Here is a 21,564-nt window from a genome sequence, read left to right on the forward strand (position 1 = left end):
CCGACATGAACTATAAGTAAGATTCAAGCATCTAGGCTGGGAACATAATGGTCATGCATTAAATTTTTCCCAGGGGTGATCGTATCGACCCAGTGCTCCTAGAATGTCATGAAAAGGCTCATTCTAACGGAAATTAAAAGTTCTAGTGCCCTTTTTTTAAGTGACCACAAAAATTGGAGGGCACCTAGGCTCCCTCCCATGCTCATTTTACCCCAAAGTCACCGGATCAAAATTTTGAGATAGCCATTTTGTTCAGCATAGTCGAAAAACCTAATAACTATGTCTTTGGGGGTGACTTACTCCCCCTGAGTCCTTGACTTACTATCCCTGAAAGAGGGACTACAAGTTACAAACTTTGACCATTGTTTACATATATTAATGGTTATCGGGAAGTGTACAGACGTTTTCAGGGAATTTTTTCTGGTTGGGGGAGGGGGTTAAGTGGGATTATTTTTTCATGGAGAATTTATCATAAGGGAAGAAAAATTCCATGAAGGGTGTGCAGGATGTTTAGTATTCTTAAAAAAAACAATGAAAAATAAATAGGAAAAAGTTTTTTCAACCGGATGTAAGGAGCAGTATTAAAACTTAAAACGAATAGAAATTATTACGCGTATGAGGAGGTTCTTCTCCTCCTAAATACTTCGCTCTTTACGCTAAAGCATTTTTTATAATTTCAACTATTTATTCTACGACCTTTGTGATTCAGGGGTCATTCTTAAAGAATTGAGATACAATTTAAGCTTTAATGTAAAGAGAAAGGCATTGACGTGGGGGGACCCCCTCGCATACGTAATAAAAATATACGAATATAAAAGTTCGTTATGTAAGTTGATTCGTAAGTTACGTGTATTTATTACTAATACAAACGTTTGCAAAACAAATTAAAAGTTCTAGTTGCCTTTTTAAGCAACCAAAAACTATGAGGGCAAATAGGCCTCCTACCCTACCCTTTTTTTCTCAAAATCGTCCGATCAAAACTATGAGAAAGCCATTTAGCCAAAAAAAAAGAAAAAATTAATATGCAAATTTCTTTTTAATTATTCATATGCGGAGAGCCAAAATAAAAAAAAATGTATTCATTCTAAAACGTTCAGAAATTAAATTAGAAAACATGTTTTTTAACTGAAAGTAAGGAGCGACATTAAAACTTAAAACGAACAGAAATTACTTCTTATATGAAAGGGGCTGTTCCCTCCTAAACGCCCTGCTCTTTACGCTAAAGTTATTACGCTAAAGCAGAGTTGTGAGAAAGGGTCAAACTTTAGCGCAAAGAGCGGGATGTTTAGGAGGGAACAACCCCTTTCACATACGGATTAATTTCTGTTTGTTTCAAGTTTTAATGTCACTCTTTACTTTCAGTTGAAAAATCTTGTTTTTTTATTTAATTCATAGATGAAGCCTATCATGGTTTATGGTTCCTTTGAAACACCCTCTTTTGCGATATGCTCACAGGTGTAACTTTTTTCCGAAAGTACAAGTTAACTACATCATTGTATTTATTAGTTTTAGGTGTTTTGTTTTGACTTTTTGCTACTTTGACAGCAACTGCAACGACTTGTGACTGCAATTACTTGCGACTGAGCCTGTGAATTTTTGCAATTGTACCTATGCAACATGCGACTATGAATGCAACTACTTTGTCTCTGACCTCTTGCGACTACGAATATTCAAAATGTTGGTAAAGCAAATTGCCTTGTAAAACATCCCTCCTCCTTCCTGGGAAATTCCCTGATAGTAATAAAAGAGGAGCTATTACCCCGCAGCACCTGTATTTCGGCTTAGTGCAACCTAAGGGACATTAGAGAATATTTCTGCCTATTCTATATTTATCTGAAGGCTTGTTGAAAATTAGAAAATGAACCATTTATTCTGTATGGACTAAATTATTTAGGGACGAATATGCCACTGTGCGGTATTACAACCTCTTTAGCTGGGACGCTCAATATATGGCTTTTTGATAATTTTAAACCGTTTGGGTTATTTAGAATTTTAAATCAATAGATACTTGGCCCTCTGTGGGGCAAAATTGTTTTTTGCAAAATTGATATTTGTTATTGCTGTGGCACAGTCTTTTTGGCCACTTTAAAAATGCATTAGAATTTTTATTTTCTTTCTAATGAACCTTCCATCGATTTTCTAGAACCATTCGCTCATTAATATCATCCCCGTAAAAACAAACAAACACGTATCCGTGATCTTCCTTTCTCGAAAAATTATAAATCTCTCTCTTTTTCAAAAATCCGGTAAAACTGATTTGGGATGTCGTGTTTAGCGTAGAATTTGTTTCAAAATAATATGGTTGAGTGGGGAACAGTGGTTCTTCACTATTTTGGATTTTTTCCAAAACCTACTGGCCCTTCTCTTGAAAACAGCTTAGCATACGGTTTAAAGCATTGAAATGACTGCTGTGTGTACTCTGAAGAAACAATGTAACAGCGACATTTCTCTAAAAAACGCAATTTTCAGAAGGAAAAGTGATATTTTAAAAGTGAAAAAAATGCCTAGGATTAAAACTCGCCCTTTACAAAATTATTTTTACATTACTTTTTGTTACTTGGCTTATTTATATGGAGCTGTTTTTCGACTAATTAGAACTAATTGAAATTTAATTTTTTTTTGGGGGAGAGGGGGGGGGTATAGTAGCCCGTACTCCCTCGACTTTGAAAAATCCTCAAGATTAAAAAAAAATATAGTGACAAATTTCACAAAAACAAACGTCAAAACTGTTCAAAATTCGTTTGTTTGTTCAAAGCTCGTTTTAGCTGCAATAAAATAAAACGAACAAGTTTTTTTTTTCAAGTGAAGTAAAGAGCGACATTGAAAACTTACGAACAGAAATTATTTCGTATATGAGGAAGCTCCTCCCTAATCTGCCCCCCACTGTTTCTTACGCGATAGCTGAACTCTATGTGTCAATTCTTGAAGAGCGGCAAAACGAACACATTAGTTGCAGTTCAACTAAAAATACGTTCAATTAATACAACTAATTCAACTAATACAGGCTCGAAATTTTTGATGGGTAAAACTTCCATTTTCCATTGGGTAAATAAAATCCATTCTTTTCATGCATATATTGGTATTAAAATTCGTTTTTTTAGAATTGCGGTTACTATTGATCTCCTTACTACAGTTTGTTACTACGAACTGTTTGTGGACAAGGTATCTCAAATTAGACTGGGCGAAAATACTGATACAATCTTCTAATATTAAGTTGTTATAGATTGGGGTTAAGGATATACCTCCTGTGTCTCTATTATAGCCAAATTTCTGTTTCTAAATATTTTTTTTTGTCTCAATTGCCTCTTTAAAAGATTGGGGTAGGCCATTTAAGGTAGATATTAGAGTTGCCTCTTAAAAAAAAAACTAAATGGTTAGGAAAGTTGTTGGTGAAAGTTGTCATTTTGATTTTTTCAAATCTCAGGGACACATCTATTGAAATTTTTTGTTCATGCAGTAGTTTCCCTAGTTGTTGATGGGTCCAACCAATGTAAAATTTTCCACGTGAACACAGGACCCTGTAGACACCACTACCCAGTATAGGGCCAGTTTTATCCTTTCCCGAGTTGAAAAAACGATCATCTTTTTGTTCAGTTCTGAAAGAAACCAGAGAGATTTTTTTTTTCAAGTTTGTCGCTTAGTTTCGAGACGCATGGTAACGTAGTGAAAGTTTCGTTCTCAATTACCAGTCTAACGGAATCAAGGGGGACGGGCTCCCTATATTCCTGTATTACCTTTTTTAATCGTCTATTTATTATGTTTTCATTGAGGTTGATTGGGTAACCACTGCAGAAGAGAATATTTTTAACGTAATCTAATTCAGATTTTACATGATTTCATGAACAGATTTTTAGAACCCTGTAAATTACTACCCCTTTTTTCACAGAAGGAGGGTGATTTGACGAGGAGTGTAGATACCGATCATTACAGGTCGGCTTTCTATACATAGAACAAAATGTCTACAAATATCTCTAAAAATTGTCTAAAAACATTTCTTTAAAAAAAAAACACAATTTTTAGAAGGAAAAGTGATATTTTAAAAGTAAAAAATGCCTAGGATTAAAACTGACCCTCTACAAAATTATTTTTTCATTACTTTTTGTGACTTGGCTTATTCATGCGGAAGCACGTTTTAGCTGTATTTAAATAAATCGAACAAGTGTTTTTCAAGCGACATTAAGAGCGACATTAAAACTTACGAACAGAAATCAATTCGTTTATGAGCAAGCCCCCTCCCCCTAATCCATCCCCCGTTTCTTACGCGATTAAATAAAAAAAACATGTTTTTTGAAATGAAAGTAAGGAGCGAAATTAAAACTTAAAACGAACAGAAATTACTCCGTATATGAAAGGGGCTTTTCCTCCTCGACACCCCGCTCCTTACGCTAAAGTTTTTTATTGTTTTAAAAAGTAGAGTTGCGAGAAAGAATCAAACTTTAGCGCAAGGAGCGGGGTGTCGAGGAGGAAAAGCCCCTTTCATATACGGAGTAATTTTGTAATTAAATTCATATACTTGAATTAAAAATCAAGTAGTTGTGGGCATCAAACCATGGCTAATTTTAGAAAAAGCCACGACAGATAGTCCGATGGAGTGAGAGGCAAATTTTGCCCTAAGTCCCTATTAGGATTGTATAAAAATGATGTCAGCTCATTTGTTAATAGATAAGTCTATCTATCATCTGTCTCTGCGTCACTCCTAGGGCAGAATTAAGGATAATCATAGATCTAAGATAGGTGTAGAACCTATAATTTTCCACCATGTAAAGTTAGATAAAAAGTGTATTAATAAACCTTCTATAGGACTACTAAACACTTACGAAACACCTAATATATTGTTTAAAAGAATTTAGAGTCAAATTGCCACAATCTTTCATGGAATCACAAGGATGTGCTTTTAATACAAGAATAAATACATAAAAAAAAAATTTGAATAGTCGATTTAGTATCTCCTAAAATACCCCAAAGAAATTCGCGCATTCTCAATCATGTAACAAACTACAAACATATAACGATGCTGTGTTATGCTTTGAATAGATTTGGAGCCAGAAGGAGCGTGCGTGGGTGTGCTTGCCTCAGTGCTACAATTAGTTGTTAGCAGTAGTAGTAGATAAACTGAAAAGATAGGACACAATCATTTTTTAGAACTGTTTGGCCTTGATTGACAACTCTACTTATAGCCAGATCCTAATCCCCAATGTTTAACACATACTATAGACGGAAAGGAATACACAATGTAGGGACATCGATGCCTGCTTGCCTCGTTCTTTTAGAAAGTATGTAAACGTTCAAAATATGGTTATTTGTGCGTGAAGATTTTAACGAGTTTTAAACTTCATGTCTGACTTTTCTGTAGCTTTCACCCTTTTTTTATGGTAGAAATGAGGAAAAACTGCACCAGTATTAAAATACCTAAAACCATTATAAAGTAAAGCCAGACCCGTTCATAGAGTTCGTGGTGCCCAGTGAAAAATTAATCACTGCGCTCCACTCCAGACTCAAATAAAAGCAGTAAAAGCCGAATCAACGTGAACAACCCCCAGCCACTGCTCCCCAACTGTAGTGCCCGAGGCAGCTGCTTCCCCCTTGAACGGTTCTGAGTAAAGCCGTTAGGGTTAATTAATGTCTGGGTATTTTTGAAGTCATGGCATATTTAGATTGTTTGTTTGCTCCGAATAGCAGTAGTCTGCCAGTTTTCAGAAAAGATTAGGCCAAATATTGGACCAAAATTTTACTGATACAACTGTTGCTTGTTTAATAAGAATATTTATTTTGAGCTAAAATTTCCCAATTTGGTTCCTTTTGTTCAATTTTGGTTCTTTTTTGCTATTCTACTGCTTACATCTTTACTCCTCTCCACCGTACTCATTTATAATACCACTTTGGTTAGTTGGGATATTTCTTATGCCCTTTAGGACGAGGGTTAGAGCTCTTTTGTAACAAATCCTTTGGCTGAGGGTTGGTGGCATGACTCGCCGTGAATCTGGGGAGCTTATAGCGGAATAAACTCTCACGTATTTTCTGAATGTAAGATCCAGGGGATATGGAAAACCCTGGTCTTGCTGCAAAATCAAGGTGAGGACATTTACGTGATTTATTTTCTCGTAATCTGTCATCACCTCTACACCCTCAACTGGGATGAAAAAGTTGAAAAATTTTCACCCAAGTTGAAAAACAAACAAATTCTTTGTTCACATACTGTTCAAGCCCTTATATTTTTGAATGTAATGGGCAAAGAGCTATTCTCTAAGCATGGCACCATATTTAGGAAAACATTTGAAGGAAAAAAGGTTCCACGTTAAATTTGCTTTTGCTTCTAGACTTCTCAAAACTATTACAATAGTGTTAGAAATATTGTAACCACTTCCTGAAAATTTTTAAATACGTCCTCTTTCTTATTTTTAAGAAAGTCCTCTTTCTTATTAGCAAGAAAGCACACTGAGAAAAAGAAAACGAGAGAAAAAGGAAAAGCTAAGAGGTTTTGAAAGATATTGAGAGAGAAGAGGAAGTTATCTCCAATTGGCGAATAGGGCTTAAGGCTAAGCTGTTTTCCATAGCACATGCTAATCTCCTGAAGTTAGACTTGCCTTTAAGAAGGTCTACCTCTAAGTAGGAAAAATTAAATAGGTTCAATACTCAAAGTTACTTTATTTTCACTTGAATAATACTGTGGATAAAAACTTACTAAATTAATACCACTAATCCTATTACTTACTTTACCTACATTGGCAGAACAGCGTCAATTTAGTTTTGTCACAGAAAACAAGATTTTAAGTTTCTGGGAAACTTTGGTAATAAGTTTTGGTAAACTAGCACATTGAACTCAATTGTTGTTTAGCGAGTCACAGACCCGAAAACACGAGATTCTATGTTTGGATATATAAGTCTTACATAACATTTTTCACGAGGATTATCATTTAGAACCTTCAAGTTATGTGGACACTCAGTACTCATGCATTTCAAGTGCCTTCCCGTGCATTTTGATGAATAATGATAAGGAAGCTTGTCATTGTGTCCACACTTGATGCAATTGATATTTGTCGACGAACTTTTAGGGGGCAGATTGGACTTCTGGATTTTTGGCGGATTTTTTACTTCCATTTTTAGGATGTAACGCAACAATTTTTCTGAAATCGACTTTATTATTTGGATTGTGTCGCCAAGTTTCAAGTTCTCAAGCAGTGTCAGAACTCCAGTAACTGGGAATTGTTCTATGTTCATCATTCCCAAAATTTCTAAGGATGTCATGGATCTTTCTTCTGGATTCTCTGGATATTTCGTCCAGCTATAAAATGCTTCTAAAAAGCTTTGCCACTGGTCAACTTTAGAGTCTTTCATTATGTGACAGCAAATTCTGGAAAACTCCTTGAATTCTTCGATTGTGAACACGTCAATAAAATCTGGCGCTTTCTTTCCCGCAGTAATGATTGGAACAATTTCTTTTAAAGCTGTCATCCTCCACTTTTGACTATCACAAAGGAAAAAAACGTTCGCGAGGGCTTCTATATTTCCTGTTTTTCTGTAAATATGAATCATCATCTCAGCAACTTCATCTCGAATACCAATAAAATTGTATTTCTCAACAATATATTCAAAATCTTCCTTATCTACTTGATTGTCTACCAAAGCAACAGTCCCACGTGTATAACACTGAATAATAAACTCCATAGTGGGAAAATGCACGTCATCTGCCATAACTGTATTTGTCTTCTTCTCAAGAAAGTCGTGTTGGAACATGCACCTAAACACATCGCTTACTGTTGTTAGTAGGATCTTTTTAGCCCTAACATCTCCACCATTACATTGAATAGTCACTATGGTATCATCGGTGATTGTTAGTTTACTTAAAAGGGCTGTGAAAGGTGACGGAAATGCTTTCATTTTTGGCGGTTCAATGACAGTTCTGTGTCGATTCACGTCGATTCGGTGACGACAATTCTCCGACGTGAAACAATTCTTCTCTTTAGAAGATAGGGAGTCTAAAAAAGAAAAACAAATCTTAGTTCAGACTATCATGTCTTTATGAAACAAAGGTAGCATTTTCAAAAGGATGTCAGTAAGACTTCTTTTCAGTTTTCAGCAAGGATTTGTCAAAATCAGGTTTAAGATAAGTATATTAACAAAAGAAAAAACAGGGACGGGTAGAGAACTATCAGTGCCTGGGGTCTCCTGGTGCCACACTGGGCAACAGATCAATTATAGATGTCAAATTATGGTTATTATACTTCTCTAAGGAACATATTTATTTATTGTATGTTTATTTAATGATTTTACTATTTAATATATATATATAATATTAAACTATTAAAGTGATTTATATAACTTATAATTTTATTTATGTCACTTTATGTTTATATCACTTACTTATAATAGTAAAATGATTTTACTATTATATATATATATATATATATATATATATATATATTTATATATAACTTCTAATTTGTAAAATCAGATTTAAGGAAAACTCCCCGTAACGAAATTTTATTGACGACACGATACGCAAGCAGTTTGAATTGTCTACAAATCAATTTTATCAAACCGTTCGTGGTAACGAACTGTAGTAAGGAGCGACTCGGCTCAATAATACACGAAAGGCTAAAAAACGGAATTTTGATACTAACAGATACATCAAAAGAATAAGATGATTATGCTGATTTTAAATATATTAAATAAAAAAAGTTTTTTAATTGAAAGTAAAGAGCGACATTAAAACTTAAAACGAACAGAAATTACTCAGTATATGAAAGGGGTTGTCCCCTCCTCAACACCCCACTCTTTACGCTAAAGTTTGACTCTTTGTCACAACTTTGCTTTTTAAAACAATAAAAAAATCTTTGTGTGGGTTGGGGTTGAGGAGTGGGAGCTACGTGGAATTATATTTCCCTGGAGAAATTTTTCATGGGGGAAGAGGTAATCCCATGAAGGGGGCCCAAGTTTTTCTAGCATTATTAAAAAAAAAACTATGAAAAAGTTAATATGAAAGTTTTTTCAACTGAAAGTAAGAAGCAGCATTAAAAGTTAAAATCAACAGAAATTATTACGTATATGAGGGGTTCTTCTCCTCCTAAATAAGTCGCTCTTTACGCTAAAGTACTTTTATTAATTTCAACTATATTCTATGGCCTTTGTGACTCTGGGGTCTTTCTCACAGAAATGGGACAAAATTTAAACTTTATTGTAAAGACCGAGGTATTAACAAGGGGCCAAACCCCTCATATACGTAATAAAATTATACGAATATAGAAGTTCGTTACGTACAATAATTTGTAGGGTACGTATATTTTTTACTAATAAAAACGTTCGTATAAAATTAAAAGTTCTAGTTGCCTATTTAAGTAACCAAAAAATTGGAGGGTAACTAGGGCTCCTCTCTTGCTCTTTTTTCTCAAAATCCTCCGATTAAAACTATGAGAAAGCTATTTAGCCAAAAAAAATAATATACAAATTTAGTTTTAATTATTCATGCGCGGTGAGCCAATTTCAAAACATACATTATTTCAAAAACGTTCAGAAATCAAATAAAAAGAATAAGTTTTTTCAATTGAAACTAAGGAGCGACATTAAAACTTAAATCGAACAGAAGTTATTCCGCATATGAAAGGGGCTGATTTGCTTGATAGCAAATTTTGTTTTCAAACAGTTCGCCCGGCTCAATAGTAACCAAAACTTTAAAAAACCGTATTTTGATACTAATAGTTACATCAAAAGAATCGTATTTTTATGCTGATTTTAAATATATAAGTTCCATCAAGTTTAGTCTTACACATCAAAAGTTATGATATATATATATATATATATATATATATATATATATATATATATATATATATATATATATATATATATATATATATATATATATATATATATATATATATATATATATATATAAAATAATATTTGCCTCATTTGAGAAAATATGTTGAAACCTTCCCTAAAAGTCAAATCATTAAATTCAGCGTATCAGAGAACCCTACTGTAGAAGTTTCAAGTTTTATTTAGAAAAATGTGAAATGTTTTCCAGAAGACAGATCACAGATGCGTGTTTATTTGTGTTTTTTCCAGGTGATCGTATTGATCGTAGTCCTAGAATGTCGCGAGAGGGCTCATTCTAACAAAAATTAAATGTTCTAGTGCCCAAGTTCTAGTTGTAATTTCGTTTTTATTATTCATGTGCGATGAGCCAAAATCAAAACATGCATTAATTTTTAAACGTTCAGAAATTAAATATAAAAAACAAGCTTTTTGAATTCCAAAAGTAAGGGGTGACATTAAAAATTAAAACGAACAGAAATTATTCCGTATCTGAAAGTGGTTGTCCCCTCCTCGACGTGTTGCTTTTTACACTAGTTTTACTCTTTGTCACAGTTCTACTTTTTAAAACAATAAAAAACTTTAGCGTAAAGAGCGGGACGTTGAGGTGGGGACAACCCCTTTCATATACGGAATAATTTTTGTTCGTTTTTAGTTTTAATGTCGCTCCTTACTTGCAGTTAAAAAAACTTGTTTTCTTTTATTTAATTCTATACACTAAAGCGTATATTTACGTGCTTTTTCCGAAAAAAGGGTCTGTATAATGTCTTAATATGAAGGCCTCTAAGATAATGTTATGATGTTAAGTGTGCATTAGTCTTTAATTTTATAACCTGAATTTTCAGTTCAAAGCAGTTTTTCTAATTTTTTTTCTTAATAATGTTGAACTTAAATGGGCTATTTTTGTTTTTCTTGTTTTATTTTGGAAATTATGTAGCCGTTATTATTATGCCATTATTACGTAGCCGTTTAAATTATTGAAAACGTAGTCTGCATTATATAGCACTAAAAACATATGACACCAAAAAGTTTAGCAAGGTTCAGTTTTCTTTTTAAAGGATACCTTAGTCTTAAAGAATTTTATCCTTTCAGTTGAATATTTCGATGAACCATTGACTTATCAAAGACAACTTATCATATTCAAACATAGATTGAAATTCTGATTGCTTTGGGTTTGATGGACTGGTGAATCTAGTTAATAGTAATTTCATTGTGTCTGAAAGTTTCAATAGATAACCTATTCAAACTCAAAACGAGCAAAAGTAAAAAAAAAGTTGGGCGGACGACCCCCATGTTTTCTTAGACCAGAACATAATTTGCATTTTACTAAAAAACATGGATTGTTAGTTTAATATACATATTCTGATATTGACTCCTTAAATTCTTAATACTTCTTTATTTATTAAAGTAAAAAAGTGGAAACATTTAAAATATATTTTGTTTTCAGAAAAGTATAAATTATGTTCTGGTCTAAAACTTTTTATTTTTGTGTTTCCGGTTCTATTTCATTGGGGTTAGTCATTAAAAAATGATTTTTCTGATCTTGGCAGGATTTTTAACCACGTTAAGGCTTTTTTCTAATTTAAAAAATAGCTTTATAAATCTTTAAACCCTTATAAATCAGGATCTAGCTAAGGACTACAGAAGAACTCATTGTGTTTATGCTATACAAGTGTCCTAATATCCTAGTCATGATTTTTGGGACCCAAATCCGATGAAACCTTTGTGGGGGAGTAATAAATCTTTATAATTCAGGTGCAGCATAAAAAAGGTAAACAGCATATCCCATAATTAAGAATGTCGTTAAGGGAAAACAGACAGTAGCTAGTGACAAAAGAGACAATTCAGATGGCCAAGTGGCCCTATGATTTTTGAATTAAAATCCAGTTAGTATTATGGCCAAGATGGGTCTGACCAGACCCCACCCCTTCTATCCCTGGTACTTATCATAACCAATGCACGGAAATCCAGACGAACTCACAAAAATTAGGGTCAACCCTTGAAATCCAGACCAAACCATAGAAATACCCATCTTGCATCATTCTACTCCAGTTGCAATCAATCCATGACTAAATGGACAAAAAGCCAAGACTGATAGTCTGAGTGAGAGGCACAGCCGGTAAAAGCGTTTTCATGAATGTATAAAAATGATATAATTTTCACTATTGATCCATCCATCAATTTGAGCTTTAATTCTATTTCTGAAGGTTCCAATTTTACTTAGCATAAATGTCAAAAGCTATCAAAGGCTAGTTTATTTTGGAACCGCTAAATGTAGGCAGAACAAAATACCTTTCTGAGGCATCATTCAGGCCTTTGATTAAAACCTGAAGGCTTCGTTTATCTAATTTACCCAGAATTTTACTTTACGTACAATTTTAAGGGACGAAAATAGTACTTAAAAGTTTTCATTCATATGACGTACTTAATTAATCATTTTACTATATTAGAACAGATTGAAAAAAGAGAAAAGCTGGTAAATAGTAATGAAGGCGGATCTAAACGTTAAGGGGGGGGGGGGAGAATGTGACAAAGACGCCAATAATTGACCAAATTGGGAACTTTATTTTAAAAAGAGGGTAAAAAGCAGAAAAAACAAATGAGGGTGCCGAAAAAATCTTTTTGGGGAGGGTGCCGAAAAAACCTACGGCTCCCCTGGATTAGGGCTAGTTTCTTTATTGGGCAAAATACCAAAAGAAAACTACTTTTTACCTTAGTCTTTCAGCAAAGGTGCAAAGAATTTAATCCTTTCAGTTCAATATTCCGATGAAGATTGACGAGACAACTTATCATATTCAAACCTAGATTGAAATTCTGACCTGATTGACTGATGAATCTAGTTAAAACTGATTTCATTATGTCTGTAAATTACAATGCCCCATTATGTATATTTTCCGATAATGACGTTTTTTTATGTAAAAGAAGTCAAATCTCACGGGACTTTTCAATGCCATCTGACACAATTGGACCATAACAAGTCTTCAGCACTAAGAATTCCTCATTATCAACTTAAAACACATACTCTTGCCAAAATTTTTCATGAAGTGCGTTGAGCGAATGCAAGCAAATGTAGGGAGAGGGTAAATTGTTTTGTCAGAATCTTGGGGGGGGGGGAAAGGAAAATACCATATCGGCTTTTCTAAAATTTGGATATCATTTTAAAATCCAATTTACAAGCCTCGTCATTATGACTTTCATGAAGAATTTTGCTGTCAGGGTTCTTTTCCCTTGTATTTTTTCATAAGACGGGGGGGCACAAAAAATGCCCCCAAAATGTGTTTAAATTCATTTTTTTAGGCTTTTGCGAGTCAGGCCAACACTTCGGGGTTGGGAGGGGGGTAAACCCCTCTAACCCCCCTAGATACGGCCATGCATGTGATGTTATGTGTGGATTAGACTAAGTGTGTCAAACGCTGATTCCCTGTCCTGTTTCTAAGATAGATTTAACTGACATTAATTCTTTATAGGTTCTTTCATTAGAAGTAAATGATACAGACAGCGTTATAGGTATCATCAAGCTTTTCCAAAAATACATGAGAATGTTTTCCCGTCTGAAGCCCCTTAAAGTGCAGATTCCCTTTCGCTTTTTCTTTAGTTTAAATTGCTTTAAAAAATTGCTACAAATTTATTTTTCCAAAGAAAAGTGGGGCTGCATTTTATTGAAGTTTAACAGAAACAAAGCTAAATAATTTTTCAAGTGTAAAACTGTCATAACTACAATAAAAAAAATGAAATAAAAAACGAACAGAAATTACAATACCTAAACGATTCAAATCGACCAGAGCATAATTTGCATTTTACTTAAAACAACTCTTAATTCTAGCTTTGCGTATTATGGGCATGACGTATCGAGTCACTTTTTCAAGTTATTTGTAGCTTAATCAGATATAGCGAACTTTTCCCAATGGAATCCGGACCCATTAAAATAAATGTTATTTAAAGGTTCTTGCGGTCTACGAATCTGCAAGTGGGAATGGTTCTTAAATTAATCTTTCGGATTTCAAACTAGTGGTTAGTTCTTAAAAAAAAAAAAAAAACATTTCTATTTTCTCGGCAGGATTGTCAGTCAAGCCGAGATTTTTTTTTTAATTCTAAATTAGAAAAATAGCTTTATAAATCTTTATAACCTTATGAATCAGGATTTAGCAAAGGACTACCGAAAATTTCTAAAGGTTTCGATTTTAATTGAGCATAAATGTCAAAGAATATAAAATACTAGTTTATTTTGGGAGGGCTAAATGTAAGCAGAGCAAAATATCTTTTTGGGGTATTGTTTAGACCTTTGATCAAAACCTCAAGGCTTCGTTTATCTAACTCGACAAAAATTTTACCTTACCCACAATTTTACGGACGAAATTAATGCTTAAATGTTTAGAATGTTTATATTTTTCACCAAATTTGAATGATGGTTTTAATGAATAGTTTTACTATATTAGTACAGATTGAAAAAAGACATTAAGTAGGTTGATAGAGACAAAGGTGAATCTATAGCAAAATCTTAGGGGGGGGGGCAATGTGACAAGGATGCCAATAATTGACCAAATTTGCAACTTTATTTTTAAATGAGGGTAAAAAAAAGTGAAAAAAACTAATTAGGTTGCCAAAAAATTTTGAGAGGGGCCTGCGGTCTCCCTGGATATAGCCTGGTTTATAGACTGGGGAAATACCAATTTCAACTATTTTTTACCTTAACCTTTCAGGAAAGAAGCAAATAACCTAAGACTTCCAGTTCAATATCAAACAGTTTGTGGTAACGAACTGTAGTAAGGAGCGACCCGGCTCAATAGTAACCGAAACTCTAAAAAATAGAATTTTGATACCAATAGTTATATCAAAAGAAACCCATCATAAGTTACGAGCGTGAGAAAATTTGCCTTATTTTCGAAAATAGGGGGAAACACCCCCTAAAGGTCCTACAATCTTAACGAAAACCACACCATCAGATTCAGCGTATCAGAGAACCCTATTGTAGAACTTTCAAGCTCCTATCTACAAAAATTTGGACTTTCGCATTTTTTGCCAGAAGACAGATTTTTTTTCCCAGTGGTGATTGTATCGACCCAGTGGTCCTAGAATGTCGCTACAGGGCTCATTCTAACGAAAATTAAAAGCTCTAGTCCCCTTTTTAAGTGACCAAAAAAATCAGAGGGCACCTAGGCCCCCTCCTACGCTCTTTTTTCCCCAAAGTCACCGGATGAAAATTTTGAGATAGCCATTATATTCACCATATTCAAAAATCTAATAACGATGTCTTTGGGGACGACTTACTCCCCCGCAGTCCCCGTGGGAGGGGCTGCAAGTTACAAATTTTGACCTGTGTTTACATATAGTAATGGTTACTGGAAAATGTACGGACGTTTTCAGGGAGATTGTTTCGGTTTGGGAGGGAGAGTTGAGGTTGGGGGTTGTTACGTGGAAGGATCTTTCCATGGAAAAACGTCAAATAGGGGAAGAGACTTTCAATGAAAGGGGCGCAGGATTTTCTAGCATTATTAAAAAAACAATGAAAAAATAAATATGAAAAGTTTTTTTTCTACTGAAAGTGAGGAGCAGCATTAAAACTTAAAACGAGCAGAAATCATTACGCATATGAGGGGTTTACCTCTTCGTAATACCTCCATCTTTACGCTATAGTATTTTTAGTAATTTCAACTATTTATTCTACGGCCGTTGTCATTCAAGGGTCATTCTTATGGAATTGGGACAAAATTTAAGCTTCAGTTTAAAGAATGAGGTATCGACGAGGGGTGAACCCTCTCATATAAAAACATACGAATAGAGAAGTTCGCTACGTAATTTAATTCGTAAATTACGTATGTATTTTACTAATGAAAATGTTCGTAAAAAATTTAAAGTTCTAGTTGCCTTTTTAAGTAATCCAAAATTGGAGGGCAACTAGGCTTCCTCCCTCGCTCCTTTTTTCTCAAAATCTTCCGATTAAAACTATGAGAAAGCCATTTAGCCAACAAAAAAAATAATATGCAAATTTCGTTTTAATTATTTATGTGTGGAGAGCCGAGATCAAAACATGCATTAATTAAAAAACATCCAGAAATTAAATAAGAAAAGAAGTTTTTTTAAATGAAAGTAAGGAGTACATTAAAACTTAAAACGAACAGAAATTACTCCGTATATGAAAGGGGCTTTTCCTCTTCAACGCCCCGCTCTTTACGCTACATTTTTTTACTGTTTTAAGAAGTAGAGTTAAGAGAAAGAGTCAAACTTTAGCGTAAAGAGTGAGGCGTTGAGGAGGAAAAGCCCCTTTCATGTACGGAGTAATTTCTGTTCGTTTTAAGTTTTAATGCCGCTCCTTACTTTAGTTTAAAAAAAAAACTTGTTTTTTTAATTTAATTCCTATGAAGATTGGCTTATCAAAGACGACTCATCATATTAAAATTAAATATAAAAAAACACTTTTTTTTAAACTGAAAGTAAGGGGCGACATTAAAACTTAAATCGAACAGGAATTACTCCGTATATGAAAGGAGCTGTTCCTTCCTCAACGCCCCGCTCTTTACGCTAAAGTTTGACTCCTTCTCTCCACTCACTTTTTAAAACAGTAAAAACTTTAGCATAAAGAGCGAGATGTCGAGGAGAGAACAGCCCCTTTCATATACGGAGTAATTTCTGTTTGTTTTAAGTTTTAATGTCGCTCCTTACTTTCAGTTAAAAAGAAACTTTTTTTTATTTAATTTCTGAACGTTTTTGAATTAATGCATGTTTTGATTTTGGCTCTTCGCACATGATTAATTAAAAAAAAATTGCATATCATTTTTTTGGCCAAATGGCTTTCTCATAATTTTGATCCAACGATTTTTATAAGAAAAAGGGTGTGGGAGGAGGCCTAGTTGCCCTCTAATTGTGGGTTACTTTAAAATGCAGCCGGATCTTTTTATTTTTTACGAACGTTTTTAATAGCAATAGATATACTTAACTTACGAATTAACTTGCATAACAGACTTCTATATTTGCATATTTTTGTTATATCTATGAGGGGGTTCACCCCCTCGTCAATACCTCCCTCTTTACACTAAAGCTTGAATTTTGTCCAACTTCTGTAAGAATGACCCCTGAATCACAAAGGCCTTAAAATAAATAGTTGAAAGAACAGCAAGGCATTGTGGAGGAGACGAACCCCCTTATATACGTAATATTTTCTGTTCGTTTTAAGCTTTAATGCTGCTTCTTACTTCCAGTTGAAAAGAACTATTTTCTCATTGTTTTTTTTTTTAAATAAAGTTGGAAAATCCTGCGCCCACTTCATGGAAATCCTCTCCACTCATGAAAAATTCCTCTATGGAAATATCCTCCCACGTAGCCCCCTCCTTCGACCCACCCTCACCCCAACGCGAAAAAGTCTCCCTGAAAAAGGGTTACACTTCCCAATAACCATTAGTATATGTAAACAATGGTCGAAGTTTGTAACTTGCAGCCACTCCCCTGGGGACTTTGGGGATTAATTCGTCCCCAAAGAGATAGTTATTAGTTTTTTCGACTATGCTGAACAAAATTGCTATCTTAAAATTTTGATCAGGTGACTCTGGGGAAAAGCTGAGTGTGGGAGGGGGTCTAGGTGCCTTCCAACTTTTGGTCACTTAAAAAGGGCACTAGAACTTTTAATTTCCTTTAGATTGAGCCCTTTCGCGATATTATAGGACTACTGGGTCGATACAATCACCCCTGGGGAAAAACAAACAAACAAGTAAACACACATTCGTGGTCTGTCTTCTGGCAAAAAATACAAAATTTCACATTTTTGCAGATAGAAGCTTGAACATTCTACAGTAGGGTTCTTTGATAGTGTGATTTTCGTTAAGATTCCATGTTTTTAGGGGGTGTTTCCTCCCATTTTCTAATATAAGGCAAATATTCTCAGGCTCTTAACTTTTGATACGCGAGACAAAACTTGATGAAACTTGTATGTTTAAAATCAGCATTAAAATTCGATTCTTTTGATGTAACTATTGGTATCAAAAATCCGTGAGTTTTGGTTACTATTGAGCCGGGTCTCTCTTTACTACAGTTCGTTGGCACGAACTGTTTGACAGCCTAGATTCAAATTTTGACCTGATTGTTTTGGTTCTGATGGTTCTGATGAATCTAATTATTAGTGATTTAACAAATAAGAAAGAAGGTAAAAGAGAGAAAAAACAAATTAGGTTGCCAAAAAATTTTGAGAGGGGCTTGCAGTCTCCCTGGATATGGCCCGGCTTATAGACTGGGAAAATACCAATTAAACTATTTTTTACCTTCATGTTTCAGGAAAGGAGCAAAAAACTAAGACTTTCAGTTTAATATTCCTATGAAGATTGACTTATCAAAGACAACTTATCATATTACGACCTATATTCAAATTTTGACCTCATTGTTTTGGGTTCTGATGAATCTAATTATAAGTAATTTTATTATGTATGAAAATTTCAAAGGACCCACCTTGTATATTTTCCCATTAATGATGTCTTTTTTTGTAAAGAAGTAAAAACTTATGGGACTTTTTAATCTCATCTGGCAAAATCGGGAGCATAATAAATCTTAAGCGCATTGAGAATTCCCATTATTATTTTAAAACACAGGTTCTGGTTCAAAATGTTTGACGAGAACCTTATAAATCACAATAAAAAAAAAAATAGTATAATAAGCTGTTTCCGGAGTCACTTGGTTATTTTACATTTGTTTTTTCATAGGTATATACTTTGGGGGTGATACCTAGCACGAGGAAACCATTAGAAATTTATGGTAGGCACGTCACTTGCTTGGGTAATTTTTGGTAATTTAAAGTGCCGAAACCCTATTGGCAAGTGCGTATTCTCCTGATGAGCCCTTGCGTTGGGTTGTCGCCTCTGAATTATTTGCCTTTTCTACTGTTTTTAATATTTGGTAAATGACGACTTATACTTACTTACGACACGACTGCCTGTCCATGGATTATTCCATGTAAAAAACACATGGTTCTATCCCGCTTTCTAGGGTTAGGGTAAGAGAAAAGTTGAGATGGGTGGTTCCCAAAATCACCACGATCTTTTTGCCCACGCTCACAATGCCCACGATTGTATAAATTTTAGGTTTCAGTCCTTTATTGGGAATGAGACGAGGGGCTGCTCACTCTTCAAACACGTCTACACCGGGTATGGGAGCCAGGAGGTGCTGGTAGGGTGCCGGGAGGATTTCATCTCGTCCTAGACAGGGTAAAAACTGACAAAAGTGGAAGGTGACGGGAGGTGCCGGGAATGAGTGTATACCGGGTGCCGGTGCCGGGAGGGAAGAACCCAGCGTGCCGAGCCGGGGAGACTTTCCAAGAGATTGAATCTAGTTCAGCATTGTGGATTGACATAAGATGTGTATTATAAGTGGGAGATGGTAACGTCGGCAATCAAGGGGGGGGGAATTAATGCCGGGTATTTCTTCTCACTCAATTGGAGTATCTGTCTTGGCTTTTTCTACAATTAGCCATGACTTGATGCCCACTACTATTCCCTTTTAATTCAATTTTGAGTCGTGGGTATTTTGAGTTGTTGGCATTGTGATCGTGGGCATTTTGAGTGTTAGACGTTGAGATGACTAGTCCACGCTCTTTGGATAATTGAATATCGCCCTTGTTGATCAACAGTCTGGGATCAAGTGAAAAGTTGGTTGTCCCTGAATGAGATGGGATGATATTGTAAGGAAATGTTTATAGTAAATGGAAACTTCTTGGGAAGATGTAAACAGGGCAACTTTGAATAGAATTGAATTGAGGTGGAGTTTATGCAGCTGTATTGGCTTCAAGTGACTTGGTGCTGGATTAAGTTGTTAGTATTCGCAGTAGTAGTAACACGGAAATTAGTTATCAGAATTTCACCACTATTGAAGCCATTTGTTTTATTAATAAGTCTAAACTCATTCACTTCAAATATGCCACATTGATCATTAAGACTTAACGTGAATAGAAATTATTCTGCGTATGAGGGTGGCTGTCCTCTCCTCAATACCTTGGTCTGTAGGCTAAATGCTTTTTTTGCTTTCAAAAGCTTTTTGTCCTGATTAAACAGCTCTTGCATTTCAGGAGTCGTTCTGAAAGAACTGGGACAAAACATTTAAACTTAGGCGTAAAGAGCTAGGTGTTGAGGAGGGGTAAGCCTCCAGGCTCTATAATATTCTGTTGACATATACGGAAGAGTTTTGTTAGTTTTTAGTTTTAATGTTTCTTCTTGCTTTTAGTTATACAATTTTATTTATTTAATTTCTTATCATATTTCTGGTAATAAGAGAAACCCACCTTCTGCTTCATGGAAAATAACCCCAACAATAATTCCCTCTATGGAAAGTTTTTCCCATGTTAAATACATCCACATCATTGGAAGATTCTCCTAGATTTAATATCTAGGATTCTCTCTTTCTCTCAGAAAAGGAACCTTTATTGCTAGACATAAGCAAAACACAATTCTCTCGTAAATTATTTATCCCGCAGATAAATCCCCCCAGACAAAAAATTCCCCAGACTGTTCTAACCACGCTGAAAATTTCCTTGGGACGCCACATGCAAAACTGAATTGTCAAAGAAAACTTGAGACAAACAAAGAAAGTGTGGCGATTCAGTGTATCTTCTCCCCTTAATATTCCGTAAAAGTTTCACTTTCATACCTTAGTTATAGTAGTATCAGAAGTCACAGTAGTGGTATTAGTACTAGTAGTAGTATTAACAGTACTAGTATTAGTAGCAACAACAAAATTAACATATTGCTCTTTGTCAATTGAATATCCCTCTTATCAAGTCCTAGAATTTTTTACTTTTTTACTTCCTAGCATGTTTGAATTTTTGACGATCTTGCATGTCGCTATTGCATTTCTGACATGCCCTTTTTATAACCTGTAGGTTCATATCAAACAGTTCGTGGTAACGAACTGTAGGAAGGAGCGACCCGGCTCAATAGTAACCAAAACTCTAAAAAATTAAATTTTGATATCAATAGGTACATCAAAAGAATCGCATTTTAATGTTGATTTTAAATATATAAGTTTCATCAAGTTTAGTATTACCCATCAAAAGTTACGAGCCTGAGAAAATTTGCCTTATTTAAGAAACTAGGGGAAAACACCCCCTATAAAAGTCGTAGAATCTTAACGAAAATCACACCATCAGAATCAGCGTATCAGAGAACCCTACTGTAGAAGTTTCAAGCTCCTATCTACAAAAATGTGGAATTTTTGTATATTTTGCCAGAAGACAAATCACGGGTGCGTGTTTATTTGTTTTTTTGTTTTGTTTTTTTTTTTTGTTTGTTTGTTTTTTTTCCCAGGGGTCATCGTATCGACCAAGTGGTCCTAGAATTTTGCAAGAGGGCTCATTCTAACGGAAATGAAAAGTTCTAGTGCCCTTTTTAAGTGACCAAAAAAATTGAAGGGCATCTAGGCCCCCTCCCACGCTCATTTTTTTCCCAAAGTCAACGGATCAAAATTTTGTGATAACCATTTTGTTCAACATAGTCGAAAAACATAATAACTATGTCTTTGGGTATGACTTACTCCACCACAATCCCTGGGGGAGGGGCTGCAAGTTACAAACTTTGACCAGTGTTTACATTTAGTAATGGTTATTGGGAAGTGTACAGACGTTTTCAGGGGGATTTTATTTTGTTTGGGGGTGGGGCTGAGTAGAGGGGGCTATGTTGGAGGATCTTTCCTTGGAGGAATCTGTCATGGGGGAAGAAAAATTCAATGAAAAGGGCGCAGGATTTTCTAGCATTACTATAAGAAAACAATGAAAAATAAACA

General features: G+C 34.7%; 1 protein-coding gene across 1 annotated transcript; it reads right to left on the reverse strand.

The window, feature by feature from the left end:
• Positions 1–6,638: 6,638 nt before the first annotated feature.
• On the reverse strand, positions 6,639–12,639 carry LOC136041391 (uncharacterized). Its single transcript, XM_065726045.1, has 2 exons — positions 12,526–12,639; positions 6,639–7,976 (listed from the first exon to the last, which is right to left on the reverse strand). Exon 2 carries the CDS (start codon positions 7,876–7,878, stop codon positions 6,832–6,834), a length of 1,047 nt encoding a protein of 348 aa, XP_065582117.1. The 5' UTR covers positions 7,879–7,976; positions 12,526–12,639; the 3' UTR covers positions 6,639–6,831.
• Between the last annotated feature and the right edge of the window lie 8,925 nt (positions 12,640–21,564).

The sequence above is a fragment of the Artemia franciscana genome, unplaced genomic scaffold (assembly GCF_032884065.1).
Source record: "Artemia franciscana unplaced genomic scaffold, ASM3288406v1 PGA_scaffold_200, whole genome shotgun sequence".
Taxonomy (NCBI): Eukaryota; Metazoa; Arthropoda; class Branchiopoda; order Anostraca; family Artemiidae; genus Artemia; species Artemia franciscana.

Excerpts from the sequence above, each read along its gene's own strand:
- LOC136041391 (XM_065726045.1), bottom strand. The coding sequence starts at position 7,878 with ATGAAAGCATTTCCGTCACCTTTCACAGCCCTTTTAAGTAAACTAACA.